General features: G+C 39.8%; 1 protein-coding gene across 1 annotated transcript in view; it reads right to left on the bottom strand.

The window, feature by feature from the left end:
* itfg1 (integrin alpha FG-GAP repeat containing 1) overlaps positions 1-21,214 on the bottom strand; it is a 266,512-nt gene that overhangs the window by 55,067 nt on the left and 190,231 nt on the right. The window contains exon 13 of the mRNA XM_063066932.1: positions 14,750-14,793. Coding sequence (XP_062923002.1) covers positions 14,750-14,793 — 44 coding nt within the window. The remainder of the gene's footprint in view (positions 1-14,749; positions 14,794-21,214) is intronic.

Below are 21,214 nucleotides of genomic sequence, written 5' to 3'. Positions count from 1 at the left end.
GCTGCACTCCTCACTGCCCGATCATTCAATGTGTAAGACTTACCCTGCTTGGTCCTACCAACGTGCGACACCTTGCAATTGTCTGTGTTGAATTCCATCTGCCATTTTTCAGTCCATTTTCCCAGCTGGTTCAGATTCCTCTGCTAGCTCTGAAAGTCTTCCTCGCTATCCACTATATCCCCAATCTTGGTGTCATCTGCAAATTTGCCGAATTAGTTAACTGCATCATCATCCAGATGACAAACAATAATGGGCCCAGCACCGATTCCTGTGGAACTCCACTAGTCACAGGCCACCAGCCAGAGAGGCAACTATTTGCTACCACTAGCTGGCTTCTCCCACAAAGCCAATATCTAACCCAATTTACTACCTCATCTTGAATGTCGAGCGACTGAACTTCCCTGATTAACCTCCCATGCAAGACCTTATCAAATGCATTGCTAAAGTCCATGTAGACAACATCTGTTGCCTTGCTTTTATCAGTTTTCCTAGTAAAGTCCTCAAAAAACTCTATAAGATTGGTTACACATGACCTACCATGCACAAAGCCCCATGCTAACTCTCTGTAATCAGTCTATCCAAGTACTCATATATCCAGTCCCATAGAATACCTTCCAATCTTTCGCACTACTGATGTCAGGCGCACCAGCCTATAATTTCCTGCTTATTGTTAGAGCCTTTCTTAAACAGCAGAACAACATTAGCTATTTTCCAATACTCCGATACCTCACATGTTGTTAAGGATGACTTAAATGCTCTGCTAGGGCCCATGCAATTTCTGCACTTGCCACCCACAGGTCTGAGAGAACACCTCGTCAGGCCCTGGGGATTTACCTACCCTAATTTGCTTCAAGACAGCAAACGTCTACTCCTCTGTAATGTGTATAGGGTCCATGACCTCACTGCTGCTTTGCCTCTATTTTATAGACTCCGTGTCCGCCTCGGGAGTAAATACAAATGCAAAAAATCTATTTAAGACCCCCCTCATCCCTTTTAGCTATACACATAGATTACCATTTTGATCTTCCCTTGCAATTCTTTTGCTCTTAACATATCTGTAGAATCCCTTGGGATTCTCCTTCACCTTGTCTGCAAGAAAAACCTCATGCCTCCTTTTAGCCCTCCTGATTTCCTTCTTGTGTTCTTTTGCATTTCTTACACTCCATAAGGACCTCATTTGCTTCTACCTGTCTATACCTGCTATGCCCCTCCTCTTTTTTTCCTAACCAGGACCTTAATATCTCCTGAAAACCAAGGTTCCCTAAACCTGTTATCTTTACCTTTTATTCTAACAGGCACATACAAGCTTTGTACTCTCACAATTTCACTTTTGAAGACCTCCCACTTGCCAGAAAAACAGCCTATCCCATTTCACATTTGCAAGACCCTTTCTGATACCATCAAAATTGGCTTTTCTCCAATTAAGAGTCTCAACCTACAGGCCAGACCTATCTTTTTCCCTACTCACTTTTAAACTAATGGCGTTACAATCACTAGAAGTTTGTGCTTCCCTACACAAACTTCTGTCACCTGCCCTGATCAAAGTATCACGCACTCTCTCACTGGGACTTCCATGTAATGATTAAAAAAACCTTCTTGAACACATTTGACAAACTCTATCCCATCCAGTCCTTACGTATCGTCATTATGTAGAAAGCTAAAACCACCTACTATAACAACCTTGTTTCTTGCAAAAGTCTGTGATCTCCTTATAAATTTGTTGCTCTAAATCCCACAGACTATTGTATGGTCTGTAATATAGCCCCATTAACATGGTCACACCTTTCTTATTCAAAGTCAAAGTATATTTATTATCAAAGTATGCATACTTTACACAACCTTGAAATTCGCCTTCTTACAGGCAGCTGCAAAACAGTGAAATCCAATAGGACCCATTAAAAACAAAAGAAGAACGTCAAACACCCAACGTGCAGAGAAAAAAAATGAAAAAAACGTGCGAACAATAAAAGTAAGCAAATAGCATTCTGGACTGAAGTTCACAAAAGGGAGTCCACACTGTGATAGTTACAGGCCACAATCACAATTCGGTGCAGAGATGAGTAAACCTTGTGGAGCAGTGATTTGAACCGGCCCGCCCATCGCCTCCGGACTCTTCATCCTTTTCGATCTGGTATGGTGCTTAAGTCATCCAGGCCTTGTTCTTGGACCCAGACCATGGCGCTTTGATATGCTCTTGGGCCAGTGCCCTGCCACCTCTATTCAGCCCGTACCCAACTTTTCCAATTTGGCTTGGCGCTCAAATCGATCAAACCATGGATCTTTCCTCACTCTCAGGTGCAGGTTTGGGCCCCACTGCTTTGACTCTGCATTGCCTCCACTCTCGTCGCCTCAGATCTGCCGAATCGAATTGACTCCAAGTCCGCATCAGCTGAACATTGGCTCATTCCCTGCTCTCCAATCTGGACCCTACCGCCTCGATTCAGCTTGTACACGCCGCACCGCAACCGTTCTACACTTTTGAGACTTCAGTTCCCACCGTAAAAATGCCAGGTCATACAGGTGGTTCAAAATCTCTAGTCCGACAGGGAAGCTACTGTCTCAATTCCACCCATAAAGCCTCCCAAGTCTGCCCTGAACGAGCACTGCCATGACTAGTAATGCCAGCCCTTCCCCTTTAATCCCTCCTGCTCTGTCTCGTCTAAAATAACAGAATCCCGGAACAATGAGCTGCCAGTCCTGAAACCAAGTCTCACAACTGGCTACAATATCATACTTCTATGTGTTTTCTTGTGCCCTGAGCTCATCATCTGCCTTTCCTCTGATACTTCTTGCACTGAAATATACGCAGCTCAGGACATTAGTTGCACCATGCTCAACCTTCCGATTCCTGACTTTGTCTCAGACCTTAACAACATCAATCTCTACAACCTCTCCATTATCTGTCCCTGCACCCTGGTTGCCATCTATGTGCATCTCTAGTTTAAACCACCCTAGTGAGCACTAGTAAACCTACCCACTAGGATATTAGTGCCCCTCCAGTTCAGGTGCAAAATGTCTCTTCTGTACAAGTCCCACCTTCCCTGGAAGAGAGCCCAATGATCCAAAATCTGATGCTCTCCCTCCTACACCAACTCCTCAGCCACGTGTTAAACTGTGCAATCATCCTTTTGTTTTCCTTACGAAATCTGTGCCAATAACAAGTTATGAGCAGAGCTAGTATGAAAACTGAAGATGTTGGCAAATAGTTTAATTTATTTCGGAGAAATAGCAGGCTATCAAGGACATGTACCATCACTCTCTGCTGTTCAATCTGATTACTGTGTTTTACAATTGTTCATTAAATCCCTGCTGCCTTTTCCAATTTAAAAAGCCACTCTATTTCTCCTTATCCATATCGTACTGCACAATTCTTCTAGCTCATGCAGTTTTTTCCCCCTTCTTCTCATTTCTCATGTTCACTGAACCAGTGATAATTCTCTCCTGTACTGCAGCTCCAGCTCCCACTCCAATCTTGTGTTGCTGTTGCACACTGCAGATGGGAATTCTTGATCATGCACAATTACTGCAACATCAAAAAATTCCCGTCATACAGCTGTATGACCCCCTTAGGCAACAGTTGTACCAGATAGCAACTTGGATTGGAGTGAAAGAAAAACAACAAAGAGCAGCATAACTTCTACAGATTTTCCACTGAGCGGTTGTTACTATAATGTTTTAAAAAGATGTAATTTGATTCTCTATAAATTTGATTCGTAATTAGGCATTAATTCAACTAACAGTATTGATCATGATGACTTACTGCAGTGGTCCCCAACCACCGGGCCGCAAAGCAGGTGCTACCGGGCCGCGAGGAAACGATATGATTTGGCGATAGGAGTCAGCTGCACCTTTCCTCGTTCCCTGTCACGCCCACTGTTGAGCCATTACGCACGTGTCATGCTTTTCAGCACGGGAAGGAGATCAACTCCTTGAGCTTGTAAATGACAGCAGGCTGAAAAGTATGTTTGACATAACATCTCTGCCGGCATTCTGGATCAAAAGTCAAAGCAAAAAATCCTGAGATAGCCACGAAAGCACTGAAAACGTTGCTTCCATTTCCAACATATCTCTGCAATGAATGCAATGAAAACTAAATTGCAGAATAGACTGGACATAAGGAACCCCCTCGAGTATCGCTGTCTCCCATCACCCTTCTATAAGACCGTCTTGTTGCAGGAAAACAAGCCCAGGGCTCCCACTGATTCAGCGATATTGGTGTGTTGCAATGATTTTATATGTTCATACGGGGAAAATATGCGCTGTGTCTTTAATATCCAAACGTTACGATGCTATTGACTTATATAACCATATAACAATTACAGCATGGAAACAGGCGATCTCTGCCCTTCTAGTCCATGCCGAACGCTACTCTCACCTAGTCCCACCGACCTGCACTCAACTCATAACCCTCCATTCCTTTCCTGTCCATATACCTATCCAATTTTTCTTTAAATGATAATATCGAACCTGCCTCTACCACTTCTACTGGAAGTTTGTTCAATACTTACTTCAAGCTCCCCTGTCCTCCCCTGATAATTGACATCACTATATTCATGCGAAGAAAATATGCGCTGTGTGTTTAGTATTAAATTCGTTAGATAAACCCTTTTAGAAACGAAATTGAGTGTATTAGCTAATTATCACCAATATTCCGGTCGTGATTAACACCTCCCCCCCCCCGAACAGAATCGCCAAAAATGATTTGTAGTAAAAAACGTACACGCATGCGCAAGTTATGCATGCGCGCTGGTGCCCGCGCAAGGCTTCATGGTCATTGTAGTCTTTATCGGGGTAAACCCAGCGTATTTGACTGCTACTCTTGGCTGTTGGCAACCCTACCACCACCACCTCTCCCCTGCCCCCTTCCCCCCACCCCCCTTGGTCGGCCGGTCCACAAGAATATTGTCAATATGAAACCGGTCCGCAGTGCGAAAAAGGTTGGGGACCCCTGACTTACTGGACTAAGATAGAGCAATACAGTATTATGCAGAAGGAAGAAAAATCATCAAAGATTTTTTAAAAAAGTAATTAATTGTCAAGTGTCTTAAGAAGATTGATAAATGTCCATTAAACTTTGTATAAAAGTTCCTGAATGGGTAACTCACAGTTTATTATATTGCATTCTTCATCCATTCACAGGGTATATTTAGACATGAAATTCTCTGAACATTTTTAAAATCTCGTCTATTTTCTGGTCAAGGGAATACGTATGTAGTCTTCTTCATAAGTTTGATTCTTCATAGTCTCCCTGCACCAATTCTTTAGCCACACATTGAGTAACTGAGCGACAAAGTATGACTGAGGAGTTAGTTGGTATAGGGGGAAGGCTTCAGGTTTCTGGATCAATGGGATCTCTTTAGGGAAGGTATGACCTGTACAAAAAGGATGGTTACACCCGAACTCGAAGGTTCTAACATCCTTGCAGGTGGGCATGCTAGAGCTGTTGGGGAGGGTTTACACTACCTTTGGCAGATGGATGGGAACTGGAATGATAGGGCTGGGGATGAGGCAGTTGGTATACAAGTTGATGCAGTGCGTAGTGTGATTGTATGGAAGGACAGGCAAATGAAAGGCCAAAATCGTAGTTAGTGGCATGAGTTGAGGTGCACCACGCAGGCAAAATTAAAAAAGGCGATGAATGCTTGACTGAAGTTGTTATATTTGAATACATGCAGTATATAGAATGAGGTAGATGTTCTTGTAGAAGTTAGAGACTGGCAAGTACAACATTGGCATCACTGAGTCGTGCCTGAAAGCAGATCATAGCTGGGAGCTTAACATCAAAGGACATACCTTGTTTTGAAAGGACAGACAGGTAGGCAGAAGGGCTGGGGTGGCTCAATTGGTAAAAACTGAAATCAAATCCTTAGAAGGAGGTGACATAGGATCAGAAGATGCAGAATCCTTGAAGGTTGAGTTAAATAATTGCAAGGGTGAAAACACCCTGATGGGGGTTATATACAGGCCTCTGGAATAGTAGACAGTATGTGGGGCACCAATTAAAATGTGAGATAGAAAAAGCATGCAAGAAGAGCACCTGTGGGGGATTTCAATATGCAGGTTGATTGGGAAAATCAGATTGGTGCTGCATCCCAAGAGAGGGAATGCCTACGAAATAGCTCTTTAGAACAGCTTGTGGTTGAGCCCAATAGGAGAAAGGCAATTCTGGTTTGGGTGTTGTGCAATGAACCAAATTTGATTAGGGAGCTTTCGGTAAAGGAATCCTTAGGAAACAGTGATGATAAAATAATAGAATTCCCCCTGTAGTTTGAGGGAGAAGCTAAAGTCAGATGTATCAGTATTACAGTGGAGTAAAAAGAATTACAAGGGTATGAAAGGGCAGCCGGCCAAAGTTGATTGGAAGGGGACATTGTTCGGGATGACAGCAGAACAGCAACGGCTGGAGTTACAGGGGGGAAATTCAGAAGGCGCAGGACAGATACATCCCAAAGATGAAGAAGTATTCTAAAGGGAGGATGAGGCAACCATGGCTGAGAAGGGAAGTCTAAGAGCATAAAAACAAAAGAGGGCATATAATATAGCAAAAATTAGAGGGAAGTTAGAGAATTGTGAAGCTTTTAAAAACCAACAGAGGGCAACTAAAGAAGCCCTAAGAAGAGAGAAGATGAAATATGAAGGCAAGCTAGCCAATACAGAAAAGAGAATAACAAAACTTTTTTCAGATATATAAAGAGTAAAAAGAGAGTTGGGAGTAGATATTGGACTGCTGGAAAATGACACTGGAGAAGAAGCAATGGGGGACAAAAAATGGCAGATGAATTTAATATATTCTGTTTCAGTGTTCACTGTGGATGACACTAGCAGTATGTCAGAAATTTGCGTCAGAGAGCAGAAATGAATGTAGTTACTATTACTATGAAGGTGGTGCTTGGGAAACTGAAAGGTCTGAAGGTAGTTAAGTCCAGAGGTCTGGAAAATTGCAAATGTCACTGCACTCTTTAAGAATGGAGGGAGGCAGAAGAAAGGAAATTATAGGCCTGTTAGCCTGACTTCAGTAATTGCGAAGATGTTGCAGTCCATTATTAAGGATGAATTTTTGGGTTACTTTCAGGCACATGATAAAGTAGGCCAAAGTCAGCATAATTGCCTTAAAGGGTAATCTTGCTTGACAAATCTGTTGGAATTCGTTGAAGAAATAACAGGCAGGATAGGCAAAGGAGAGTTAGTGGATATTGTTTACTTGGATTTTCAGAAAGCCTTTGACAAGGTGCTGTATGTGAGGCTGTTTAACAAGATAAGAGCCCACGGTATTACAGGAAAGATACTGAAGGGTTTCGGATCAAAACGCCAACTGTACTTTTTTTCATGGATGCTGTCTGGTTTGCTGAGTTCCTCCAGCATTTTATGTGCGTCGCTTGGATTTCCAGCAACTGCAGATTATCTCCTGTTGTGATAGATAGAAGTTTGAGTGACTGGCAGGAAGCAAAGAGTGGGAATAAAGGGGGCCTTTTCAGTTTGGCTGCCGGTGAATAATGGTGTTCTGCAGGGATCAGTGTTGGGGCTGCTTCTTTTCACATTATACATCAGTAATTTGGATGACAGAATTGATGGCTCTGTAGCCAAGTTTGCTGATGATATGAAGATAGGTGGAGGGGCAGGTAGTCTGCCCAGGACTGGAAGAATGGGCAAAGAAGTGGCAGATGGAACATAGTGTAGGGAAGTGTATGGTCTTGCACTTTGGTCAAGGAATAAATGCATAGACTATTTTCTAAATAGGGAGAAAATTAAAAAAATCAGAGCTGCAAAGAGCCTTGGGATTTCAAGTGGATTAGAATACAAGAGCAAGGATGTAATGCTGAGGCTTTATAAGCATTGCTTATACTGCACTTAGAACACTGTGAGCAGCTTTGGGCCTCTTATCTAAGAAAGGATCGGCACTGGAGAGCGTCCAGAGGAGATACACAAGAACAATCTGGGAATGAAAGGGTTAAGATATAATAAGCATTTGATGGGTCAGGGCCTGAACTCGTTGGGGTTTAGAAGAATCGGGGGGGGGGGGGGAAGGAGGGGAATCTCTTTGAAACCTATTGAATATTGAAAGGCCTGAACAGAGTGGGTGTGGGGAGAATGTTTCCTATAGTGAGTCTAGGACCGGAGGACACACCCTCAGAGTGGAGTGAAGTCTATTTAGAACTGACATGAAGGGAAATTTCTTTAGCCACAGGGTAGTGAATCAGTGGAATTCATTGCTATAGACACCTGTGAGAGCGAAGTCATTGAATATGTTTAAAATGCAGGTTCTTGGTTAATCAGGGCATCTAAGGTTATGGGGAGAAGGCAGGAGAATGGGACTGAAAAGGATAATAATTCAGCCATGATGGAATGGCGCAGCAGACTCGATGGGCTGACTGGCCTCATTCTGCTCCTATATCTTACAGTCTTAGAACAATTAAACTACAAATTGTTGAATCTCTGGTGAGCTTCTCCAAGAACTACTTTCACTTATTCTGTAGGGCTCAAAACTCAATGCAGTATTCCAAACAAGGCTCTATTCAACTGTCCCATATCACTCCAGTCTCCTTGAAAGAAAGACTGAAGTTGCATTAGTCTTCTAGAATACTTTTCACATCTGTCTGTTATTTCTTAGACTCAAAATGTCTTTCCTGCTACATGATTCCTAATTTATCAGCATTTAGAAAGTATTTTGAATTTTCTCTGTTTTGTGTGGAATAAATAAACTCTGCTGCTGTTTTGTTGACTTGATGCAACTAGATCATCTCTTAACTTCTTGTTTTCAACTATATTATTTACTGTGTCTTGTAACTTTGATTTACATGAAATTCAGCATACGCTATTCCTTTACCATCCACCAAAAATATTTAAAAGTGACCAAAAATGGAGTGGCAATAATTGTCATTAAAGAGCCAACTATTTCACATCAACTAGAAAAAAATTAAATATGTCAAAGGGTTTGGAAAATAAGCAAATTAAAGTCGATTTCTGTAATGCAACATATCAAAAAGAGTGAAACAGCTTTTAGGTAATTTCATTCAAAGCATAATTCCTAAACATTAAGCTTGTGGTGTTTTTCAACATTTCAATGACTTTAAAACATTTATGAATTGATCTTACTTCACTTTCCTTTATAAATCTATGCTGACATTATTGAAATAATCTTTGGATTTTTTAAACTGGTTGCCTTGCTCTCTGTTACATGATGGTTTCTAGATGCATTGTTGTCCGGTAATAATCTCACTCAATAAATGAAGAGAACTGGCTCTGCTGATCTTTCCTGTCTTATATCAAAAGCCAAATATTTTATTACATTAATATATGAGTACATTCTTCTTTACTGTTTTCTTTTTCCTTCTGTGAAACATACAGATCACCAAGTGTAATTTCTCTGCTCATGAAGGGAAACAGTTATAGGCTGTCCTTTCATTTTGATGCATGAGCAGCCACGCCGCCAACATAAGGTACACCCAGTAGGAACCATGATGATCAGAACACCACATTTTAACAACTGAAAAGTACTGCATGATGCCAAGCTAAGAACTGGCTGAGCTAAATGTACATATGGTTGACAAATTTAAATGCTACATAGAACATTCAAACCCTCCACATGGCCTTTGGTCTTTGCCAGTTGATGTAAATATTAATCTACAAGGAGAGATGGGGTAGAACAAAAATGTTCAAAGACTTTACAGATTGTATACTAATACTAATTTAGCACTGTTATTTAAAAGATTTTCAAGAACTGAAAACATGATTTTTCATGATGTACAACACTTTCTAGTGCAAGACTTCTGTGAGCATGAAACTAAATGCTAAATGAATACAGAGCAGCTGTCAGTTCAACTCAAAATGAGGTCAACTTATCCATTCAGAGTAAGTCAAATGTTTACACTTCTTCAAAAAAAATTACCAACTATTTACACAGAACATAAGAAAATAGGGGCAGGCCATCAGACCCTGAAGCCAGTCCCACCATTCAACATAATCATGCTGCTCTATGCTGGCCTAACTCATTTCAATGTCCATTCCCCTGAACCCTTAATTCTTCATTCAAATAATTACCATGTCCTCTTCAAATACATTAAACGATCAGGCCACCTTGGTGGCTGAACATTTCAGAGATTCACTATACTTTGAAAAATTTCCATGAACCTCAGTTTTGATTGACTAGCCCCTTACTTCGTAGTTACAACCTCTTGTTCATGATTTTCCCACTAGCGAAAATGTCTTAACATGTTGTCAAGCCACTTCATGATCTAAAGTTTGCATTTCTTTTTTGGTTCCTTGTGGTAAGTCAGAATATACTGTCTGACAAAGGTAGCAGTGTTTACAGCAGATAATGAAATTTAATCTTCAAATTTGTAAAGTGGTTTCAAGGCAAATAAGTAAACCATAAAAGCTGAATATACATCAGTAAACAAAGTACTAAAGTAGGCCGACAGGAAGCATACAAAAATCCCGTTTCATGATATATCAGAACATACTGAAAGGCCTGAACAGAGTGGATGTGGAGAGGATAGTTCCCTGAGTAGGAGAGTCTAGGATCTGAGGGCACAGCCTCAGTATAAAAAGATACCTGTTTAGAACTGAGATGAAGAGTAATTTTTTTCAGCCAGTGGGTGATAAATTGGTGGGGCTTGTCACAGAGAACTATAGAGGCCAAGTCAATGCGTGCATTTAAGCAAAGATTGGTAACTTCCTGATTGATAAAGGTATTAAGGGTTACAGGGAGAAAGTGAGAAAATGGGATTAAGGAGAAAAACTCAGCCATGATTGAATGCTAGAGAAGATTTGTTAGGTTGAATAAGTTAAGTCTGCTTATATATGAAAATAAAACAATTGTTCAGTAAGAATAGCATTAAGGATGGGAATTCAATTCATTTTTGGATGTTGAAATGAGCACAAGGAATACATGAGGCAAAAGACAAAACAGACTTCAAAGATGAGGAAACAAAATGCTTATAGCCGGGGAAAAGGAGTTCTTTTCTGCTAATTTCATGTTTACCTTGGAGGTACATCAACTGTGCCCACATGGATCCCCAAAAGAATCATTTTCAGCCCCATCCCCTCCTGATTATTTATGTGAATGACATTCTTGACACAGCTTCACCAAATTCACACACCGTGCTGACACGGAATAAATTGCATGGTCATGGATAATGGACAAGAAAGTGCCCCACTGAATAAAAATGAGAATCGCAGAAGCACTTCCTTTGTTGAAAATTATGCCCTGATTTGTCCAAATCAAAACAACAGCATTTTATCTCCATCATAAAACTGCTTAGAAGCCAGACAGCAGCTTCCACAGGGGCAATGATGGAAAATGTACTCTCCATGAAGTAGCTGCATTACATCCTTATCTTCAAGCAATACTCATTAAACACCAGAAGAAAAGAGAAAAGGTATCAGGCTCTTGTGGGGATTGCAGCACCTGTCATTCCTGGGAGTTTTCTCACTTTTGAAAACCCAAGAACAAGTACTGCAAGACAAACAAAAATATTCTCCAAGCCTCCAATTTGACCATGACGAGCTCCACTATGGAGTACAGTGCTCCTTCCTCAATCATAGTCATAGCAGCAAGGTGTTAGATCTACAACCAAGGAGGACAATTTATTTCATTGCTGGAGCACTTAAGTCAGTTTTTGTTGCACTGGCTTTGGTACTAGTAAATATCACTTCCCCTGACAGTGAAGCCTCCATTAGCTATTTTGCCAATTGCATTTTTGCAAGCTCACCACACATGATCCACTGTCAGTCAAAAAGCATACTTAGATCACATTTCAAATTGAAGAAATCCTCATGGGATTAACTACAATGATACACCTTCTTTAACAGTAAAGACCAATGGAAGTACAAAGTCACAGACAAAGGTCTATCATTGACCCTACAGAATCACACCCCAGAATAGCTCTTCTTCATTACTCCTGGACTGACCTGAACAAAATCCAAATCAAAGATGACGTGGCTACCTTTGTTGGTACAATGTGGCAAACACAATAAAGGGTTAATTATGAAAGAAGAAGATCCAATGAATTGTGAGAGGAGAAGATGACTTTCCAACACACAATCAAAGACTGGTCATTCCCATAATTTTCAAGGCACATAGGCAAAACACTTATGCAGTCAAATGTCACATCCATCTTTTGCTTTGATTACATCTTCTGAAAGTGAATTTCCAGGCTCAAAAATAAGGCTACTACCATATGAGTTCAGCAGACAACTATACCAGTATTAATGAGGTTGGAAAAAGTTATCAAATATGTGGAAAATGTCATTACTACTTAGCCTGCATCTACCATTTTGATTAATTTAGGAAAGCTGCTAGATATCATAGACTATTTGTAAAGCAAATGAACATTTTCACAGACACAATTTTATTTTTTAGGTTCCATATAATTATCTATGATGTTTTTATTTATTGGGATTACTAATGACTACCATCCAAATTCTTACTTCCTTTTAACTTTTCTGGGAAGGTGAGATTTTAAGTGTTACCAATGAAAGAAAGATGCTTGTGTATCAGGTTCTGGCATAATAATAATAATACGCGTTATTTGGGTGTCAGACAATGGAGATGGACAGCTTGAGTCGGGGAGCTGAACTGGCAGTTATATGCCTATTTGTCTCATATTTTTGAAGGAGTTTATGTCTTACAGTTAATTTGCTTCAGTATGTTCCTTCTTAAGATCCATTACTGAAACAATTGTTACTTCATTCAACAAAACTGTATGAACGCTGTTGTACGCTTATACATTGGTTTTCACTGTGCTGCTCTCAAATTACATCATTTTATCACTATTTTCAAACAGGTGAAAATGAATCTTTGATACCCACACTTTCATCATTGTAGATAATTTAGAACATTGCTTCATTGATCATACAGAGACATATATCTTATAGTGCTGACACTGATGTTTCTCTACACGAACACTATGTACAGAAGTACAATTCTCCTCATTCATGCTTTCTTTACTTTAAATTTATTATCATATAGCTGTACAGCAAAAAGGGAATTTCTAAAACAATTTACCACAATTCTTGTCAAGTATTATTTATATTTACTGAGTTAATGTAAGCAACTTCTAGCAAACCATCAAATGCATTCACTGGCTCCTTCACTCCAAATGAACTGTATTCTCATTAGTTATTCATTAGGATCAAATTTAAACAGACACATCTGCAAACCTTTTAGACTTGTATTTTCAACATGTTGAAACACACAGGACATTGACTGAAGTGAATAGACTGGCTGTGGCAATCTCAAATCCCTTTACAAGAAACTGAAAACAATCAGTGCTACTGTTAATTTCTAAACAGTTACAAGTACATGTAGACAACTGTGGCATAGGTGCAAAAACTGCAAACTGTCATAATAAAACAGGTGTAAAGAAATTGCCTGTATCTTTAAGTCCTTTTTGTTTGTAAAATTTAACCATAATAGCAAAGTGAGAAATGAAGCTCTTAATGCAATGCATATTACTAGGTGTAGGCTGTCAGATGAAATCAATTGTAGATTATAATGTAACCAACATGAATAAAAGAAAAATAGCTTGGAGTAAAGGAAAATAATATATCAGGGAAGAAGTAAAAACTAGCTTATTAAATATCACGTAAGCATTGAAGTGAGTTAGAGGAAAGTAAATAGAGCGGATTACATAACACCTGTAATACACTATCAGCAAGCTTGGAAACTTAAATTACATTTCATTTGGGAACTACTAAAATGATCACATCTATACTGAATCACTTTAGTTTGTGATATCTTGAAAATAAAGACAGCAAATAAAATATATAAAGAGGTTCAATTCTAATGTAGAAATATATTGTATTTCTCTTAGTCTAGGCTTGGAGACTTTGAAATGTACTGAGATTCCTCACATACTGTAAGCTTGCGAAGCAGGATTTAAATGTTCCCCTGTCATTAATCAGACTTGTGCATTGTAAAACACCTAAGCCTTTGAGGATGATAAGGTGAGCCAAAAATTTTATGGTCATATTCATCACAATACAATCTTCAAGATGCCTGACTAGCTTTGCAATCCCAGGGAACAAGGATGGGATAGTAATTGTAATTCTAACCCTCAAAGTGTAATTTAACTATTATACAAAGAATTCATATCTCCTACAGAGTAGAAAAAGATTGCTATTGTCATATTTCAGTCCAAGAAAACAAAGTCACTCATATAATAGGTAGAACATCCATGAGAAATGGATCCATTTTTGAAACTATCTCAAATTATTTTGATTACATTATTGTGAGAAGGACACCAACATATTAGATTCTTCCTCCATATTCAAGTGTAGTAAACTTTGATTATTTGAACAAAAACAATTCAGATTTGGGAAAACGATCTAATCTATTCAATTTATTATTTTCGCATGGCTATTCTTATCGTATTAAATAACTTTAACATATAACCCTTTTTTGTAATTATTGGCCATTTCTATATTGGGTTCATTTTAACTATTTTTAATCAATAACTGTTCAAATGACCTCTATCAATTTAATATGTAAAGCACTAGTGCTGTGGTCAAAAGAACAACACTTAAGAACTTGAGTTGTGTTATTTTCTAATCGAACCAACTTTGTAATTTCATGATGTCATGTAAAAGGGAAGCTTTAACAACACATGCTGCAAAGCAAAATGCTTAGTAATGATATGGATCAAACATTTTTCAAAAACCATTTCCATCCTGTTCAAGCTTTTGAACTTGCAATAACGGTGAAATTAAACATTGCTTTATTTAGATATAGTAACAAAGCAGTACTTACTGTTACTTTGTGAGGACAATCACTGGAACACAGTCCACTGAGAACTAAAGACAAAATGAAATAATTGATGTTAAAAGCAAGGCTTAAAATTGACATTGATGAACTAGATTTTGACGAAGAGTTTGCACATGGAGAATGAAGTACAAATGTTCTTCCAGCGAAGCCTGGACAGAGGACAAGTAAGATATACAAGTTATTAGATCTACATTTTTAGTTTGGAAATTGCAGTTTTAAATTTAGTTAAATAATGAAACAAAGTGAATCCAAAAGTAGCAAGCTAAGAGTGCAAGTTTCTCTGCAGTAAAAATTGACGAAGTTTGAAATTCACTACGAGCTAGAAAGTGAAATCATGCAACAATAAACTCCACGGGCAACTACATTATAAATCCAATTACTAATAATGGAAATAGCTGATATAAAAGAATGACAAAAACACCAGTAATGTTTTATAGGCAGAAGAGACATATTGGATATAATAATTGAAATATTATTTTCTGTATTTTGATAGCAAAATGCTTAAACAATTCCAAAATATTTCTTTAAATTTCAATTAACACAAAAATTAATTTAAAAAAATTAAAGATTACCCAATGGAAGACTATTTTGCACTATTAGCTCCAATAACTGAAGGTTTGTAAATGCTAGGTTGATGTAGTAGTCCAGTATGGACGATTTATATTGTTAAGAAATTCCCCGCATCTAGTATTGCACATGGAGCTTCAAAAGTATTTTTTTTTCTTAAGCAATGTACATTGCTTTGGTTTCAATTTAGATTCTTTCTGTCTACCACCCACAACACTATCACAGAATTAAAATATGCATATTACCTTTTATATTTTTACCCTGAATGCTCACATTTTCTGAACATTAAGCTGATATTCTGCCAGACAAATAAACTTTCAATGAAATTCTGCTGCAGGTCTCTAATCAATCAGTAAAAACAAATGCACATTTACATCTAAATGCCGCAAAATTACTAATAATTCTTCCTAATATCCAGAGTGTCGCTTCTAAAAATCTTGAGTGCATTAACTAATGTTCAATTTAACTTTTTAAGATAGGATTAAGATTTTGATCAGCAATTTAGCATGGGAGATTTCAAACAACATATTGATTTGACAAACCAAACTGGCAAGGGTATCACAGAAAATTAATTTGTGGAGTCTGCCAGTGATTGCTTCTTAGAGCAGTATATTACATCAGTGGTCCCTAATCACCGGGCCGCGGACCGGTACTGGGCCGCAAAGCATGTGCTACGAGGAAACGATATGATTTGGTGATATGAGTCAGCTGCACCTTTCCTCATTCCCTGTCACGCTCACTGTTGAACTTGAACGCATGCGAGGTCATTACACACATGTCATCCATGTCAGCGCGGGAAGAAGATCAACTCCTTGAGCTTGCAAATGACGGCAGGCTGAAAAGTATGTTTGACATAACATCTCTGCCAGCATTCTGGATCAAAGTTGAGGCTAAATATCCTGAGATAGCCACGAAAGGTGGCTATCCTAGGCTTATACTCTTTGGAATTTAGAAGATTGAGGGGGGATCTTATTGAAACATATAAAATCCTAAAGGGATTGGACAGGCTAGATGCAGGAAGATTGTTCCCGATGTTGGGGAAGTCGAGAACGAGGGGTCACAGTTTGAGGATAAAGGGGAAGCCTTTTAGGACCGAGATTAGGAAAAGCTTCTTCATACAGAAAGTGGTGAATCTGTGGAATTCTCTGCCACAGGAAACAGTTGAGGCCAGTTCATTGGCTATATTTAATGGGAGTTAGATATGGCCCTTGTGGCTAAAGGGATCGGGGGTATGGAGAGAAGGCAGGTACAGGGTTCTGAGTTGGTTGGTCAGCCATGATCATACTGAATGGCGGTGCAGGCTCGAAGGGCCGAATGGCCTACTCCTGCAACTATTTTCTATGTTTCTATGAAAGCACTGAAAACGTTGTTTCCATTTCCAACATATCTCTGCGAAGTGGAGTTTTCTGCAATGAATGCAACGAAAACTAAATTGCAGAATAGACTGGACATAAGGAACACCCTTTGAGTATCGCTATCTCCCATCACCCCTCGATGGGACCGTCTTGTTGCAGGAAAACAAGCTCAGGGCTCCCACTGATTCAGCGATACTGGTGTGTTGCAATGATTTTATATGTTCATATGGGGAAAATATGTGTTGTGTGTTTAATATCCAAACGTTACTTAAAATGTTATGATGCTATTGACTTATAAGTGGCTTATAACTGACATCATTATATTCAGGCGAGGAAAATATGCGCTGTGTTTAAGATTAAATTTGTTAGATAAACCCTTTTAGAAACAAAATTGAGTGTATTAGCCACTTATAAGTGATTTATAGTTGACTTATCACCTATATTCCGGTCGTGATTAACCACCCCCCCGCCTCCCACCCCAGGGTTGCCAACTGTCCCATATTAGCCGGATATCCCGTATATTGGGCTAAATTGATTTGTCCTGTATTTCCCCCGCTAAGGTAGAGCGTTCCTATAAAACCTTTTGTGCCGAAATGGCGTAAAGTGAAGAAGCAATTACCATTAATTTATATGGGAAAATTTTTGAGCGTTCCCAGACCCAAAAAGTAACCTACCAAATCATACCAAATAACACATAAAACCTAAAGTAACACTAACATATAGTAAAAGCAGGAATGATATGATAAATACACAGCCCATATAAAGTAGAAATAATGTATGTACAGTGTAGTTTCACTGAATAGAATAGCCAAAAACGATTTGTAGAAAAAAATTGGCACGTACACGCATGTGCACTCAGGTGCCCGCACAAGGCTTCATGGTCATGGTAGTCTTTCTCAGGGTAAACACAATGTATTTGACTGCTACTCTTGTCTGTTGGCAACCCTTCTGCCGCCCATCCCCCCAGTCTGCAAGAATATTGTCAATAATAAACCGGTCCGCGGTGCAAAAAAGGTTGGGGACCCCTGATATACATGACCTACCTGGGAAAAGTTTTATTTTAGACTTGGTCTTTTGTAAAGAGGAAGATTAATAGAGATTTTGTGGCTAAGAATCCCTTCAGAAGCAGAGACGACCGCATGGTACTGTTCCAGATACAGTCTGAAGGTGAACTCTCCAGGTCCATATCAGTGTTTTCAACTTAAAAAAGGGCAATTACAATGGTATGAAGATGGAATTGTCAGAGACATTCGAGTACTGGTAGATAATTAAACAACACAGCACAAAAGCTGGAGGAACAGAAAAGAGTACAGACCCATCATCTGGACTGGAGAAAAAAAGATGAGGAGTCAGAGTTAGAAGGTGGGGGGAGGGGATGAAGAAACACAAGGTGATAAATGAAATCCGGTGGGGAAGGGGTGAAGTAAAGAGCTGGGAAGTTGATTGGTGAAAGAGATACAGGGCTGGAGAAGGGGGAATCTGATAGGAGAGTTCAGAAGGCCATGGAAGAAAGGAAGCATTTTGTGCGTGTTGCTTGGATTTCCTGCATCTGCAGATTTTTCTCATTTGAAGATAATTAAACATCTCATTCATAAGGTAGGATCATAATAGATCAGCAATAATGATACTAAATGACCCAGGAGGCTTGAGGGGGCGGGCAACACTTATTTTCTTGCATTCTTGTTATCGAGGATATAATGTGATTTAAAGGTTCCTTATAACTAGATCAGCAACATTTATTAGGCTTTAAAAATGTTCACCCTTATAAATTGGATGAATAGAATGTGAAGAAAAGGAAATCGTTTGCAGCTATGATGCAAAACTCATCTACAGGACCTTAGAAGGAATACAGCATAGATTCACCAGAATATTAGAAAAACTCTGAGTGATGAATGGATGGATTTGGAAGTAAGTTTTTATAAACTTGGCCATATTCCTGAAATAAATAATTTTGTAGGATGAATTGCTTTAGGCTTTTAGGGCTGAATAGATGTTAGTCATTCAGGAGAAAAGAAGCATTCTTTACCCAAAAGTATAGAAAATGGAAAAAATGCTTGCATAATTAATAATTTGAAACCTGAGACTGGTAGTTTGTTGCATGCTGGGAACATAAAAAGATAAAACAGTCAAAGTAGATGAATGGAACCAAGCTATACAGTACATCAGCTGTGGTCTCACTCATTGGCAAAATAACCTTAAGCAGTGGAAAGACAAAAGAGGCTGCAGTTGTCACAATGTGCATCTATCAACAGAAAGGTGGAAGAATTCAGCAAGTTCAGCAGCATCTGTGGAGGCAAAAGGATCAAATTAACATATCCAGAATGCCAGAGAAACTCAGCAGGTCAGGAAGCATCCATTTAAATGAATAAACAGTTGATGTTTCAGACCGAGACTCTTCTTTAGGACTGGAAAGGGGGAAGATGGCAGATTAAGGTGGTGGGAGGGAACAGAGAATAGCTTGAAGGTGATAGGTGAAGCCAGGTGGGGAGTGTGTAAGAAAGATAAAGGGTTGGGGAGAAAAGATTGTGAAAGGAGAGGAGAGTGTCCATAGACAAAAGGGGAAGATGAGATGATAGGCAGGTGAGAAGAGGCAAGTGGCTAGAGTGAAGGGAAGTAGAAGAGGGGAGTTGGGAGGGTATTTTTTTTACTGGAAGGAGAAATTGATATTCATGCCATCAGGTTGGAGGCCTGAGGGAATGCAAGGTGTTGCTCCTCTACGCTAAGGGTGGCCTCATCTTGGCACGAGAGGTGGCTATGGAATGACACAGTGGAACATGTTTGGCCACTGGGAAGCTCTGTTTTTGGCAGATAGGGCAGAGGTGCTAGATGAAATGCTCCTCCAATTTTCGACAGGTCACACAAATGTTGAGGAGGCTGCACTGGGACTGCCAGACATAAAAGACGACTCCCAGCGGATTCGCAGGTGAAGTGAAGCGTCGTCTCAACTGGAAGGACTGTTTGGAGTTCTGAGTGGAGGTGAATGGGCACGTGTAGCACTTTGACTGCTAGCAGGGATAAGTGCTGGGAGGGACAAGTGGACAAGGGAATTACAGAGGTGGTGATCCCAGTGGAAAGGGGGGTGGAGAAGTAAAGATATTTTTGGAGGTAAGATCCCTTAGGAGATGGAGGAAGTTGCGGTGCATGATATTTTGGAATGCCTAGGCTCATGGGGTGATAGGTAAGGACAAAAGGAACTATTGCTGTTAAGGTGGCTGGAAAATGCTCAGGAAATGGAGGAGATGCAGATCAGGGCAGTATCAATGGTGGAGGAAGGAAAACCCTGTTCTTTGAAGAAGGAGGACATCTATGATGTCCTTGAAAGGAAAGTCGCATACCGGGAGCAGATGTGGTGGAGACAAAGGAACTGAGAAAAGGGAATAGCATTTTTTTTATATAGGAGATAAGTTGGGTAAAAGGTATAGCCAAGATAACTGTAAGGATCAGTAGTTTTATAAAAGATGTTGGTCAACCGTTTGTCTCCAGAGACGGAGACAGTGATATCAAGAAAGGAGAGGGTGGTGTCAGAAATGGTCCAAGTGAATTTAAGGTCAGAGTGGAAGTTAGAGGCGAAGTTAATGAAATTGACAAGATCGGCATGGGTGCATGAAGCAACAGTAATACAGCTGTCAATGTAATGGAGGGAGAGTTGGGTAGCATTACCAGGGAAGGTTTGAACCATGGACTGGTCTGCACAGCCAATGGAGAGGCAGGCATAGTTAGGACTCATGCAGGTGCCCATGGCTACCCCTTGAGTCTGGAGAAAATGGGTGGAGTGAAAGGAAAATTTGTTGAGGGTGAGGACCAATTCTGCTAGATTGAGGAGGTTGGTGGTAGAGGGTAACTGGTTGGTTCTTTTACTGAGAAAGAAACAGTTCAAGTTACTTTTTTCAGATCCAGACGCTGCATCAGGACTGAGGGGATTAGAGGAAAGATTGCTAGCACATACAGTATCGCAGTGGAATAAAGAGAATTACAGAGGCATGAGAGAGGCGCTTGCCTAGGTGGACTGGATGAGGATACTGGCGGGAATGACGGCACAGCAGAGATCCATAAAGTTTCTTGGAATAGTTCACAATGTGCAGGGTATGTCCCACAGAGGGAGAAGTTTGAAAATGGCAGGGGTAGACAACCATGGCTGACAAAGGAAGTTAAGGACTGCATAAAAGCCAAGGAAAGGGCAGATAAGGAAGCAAAAGTGAGTGGGAAGTTGGATGATTGGGAAGCTTTTAAAATTTAACAAGAAGTAACTAAAAAAACAATAAGAAGGGAAAAGATGAAATATGAGGGCAGACCAGTCAATAATATAATGCAGGATACCTAAAGTTTTTCAGTAATATAAAGAATAAAAGGGAGGTGAGAGTTGATATTGGACCACTGGAAAATTATGCTGGTGAGGTAGTAATGAGGGACAAAGAAATGGTAGATGAACTTAATAGGCACTTTATATCTGTCTTTGTTGTAGAAGACACTAGCAGTGTGCCAGAGGTCCGTGAGTGTCAGGGAGCGGAATGAGTGTCATTGCTATTAC

This window comes from Mobula hypostoma, chromosome 14 (assembly GCF_963921235.1).
Source record: "Mobula hypostoma chromosome 14, sMobHyp1.1, whole genome shotgun sequence".
Classification (NCBI taxonomy): Eukaryota; Metazoa; Chordata; class Chondrichthyes; order Myliobatiformes; family Myliobatidae; genus Mobula; species Mobula hypostoma.
This window is presented reverse-complemented; position numbering and strand designations above follow the sequence as displayed.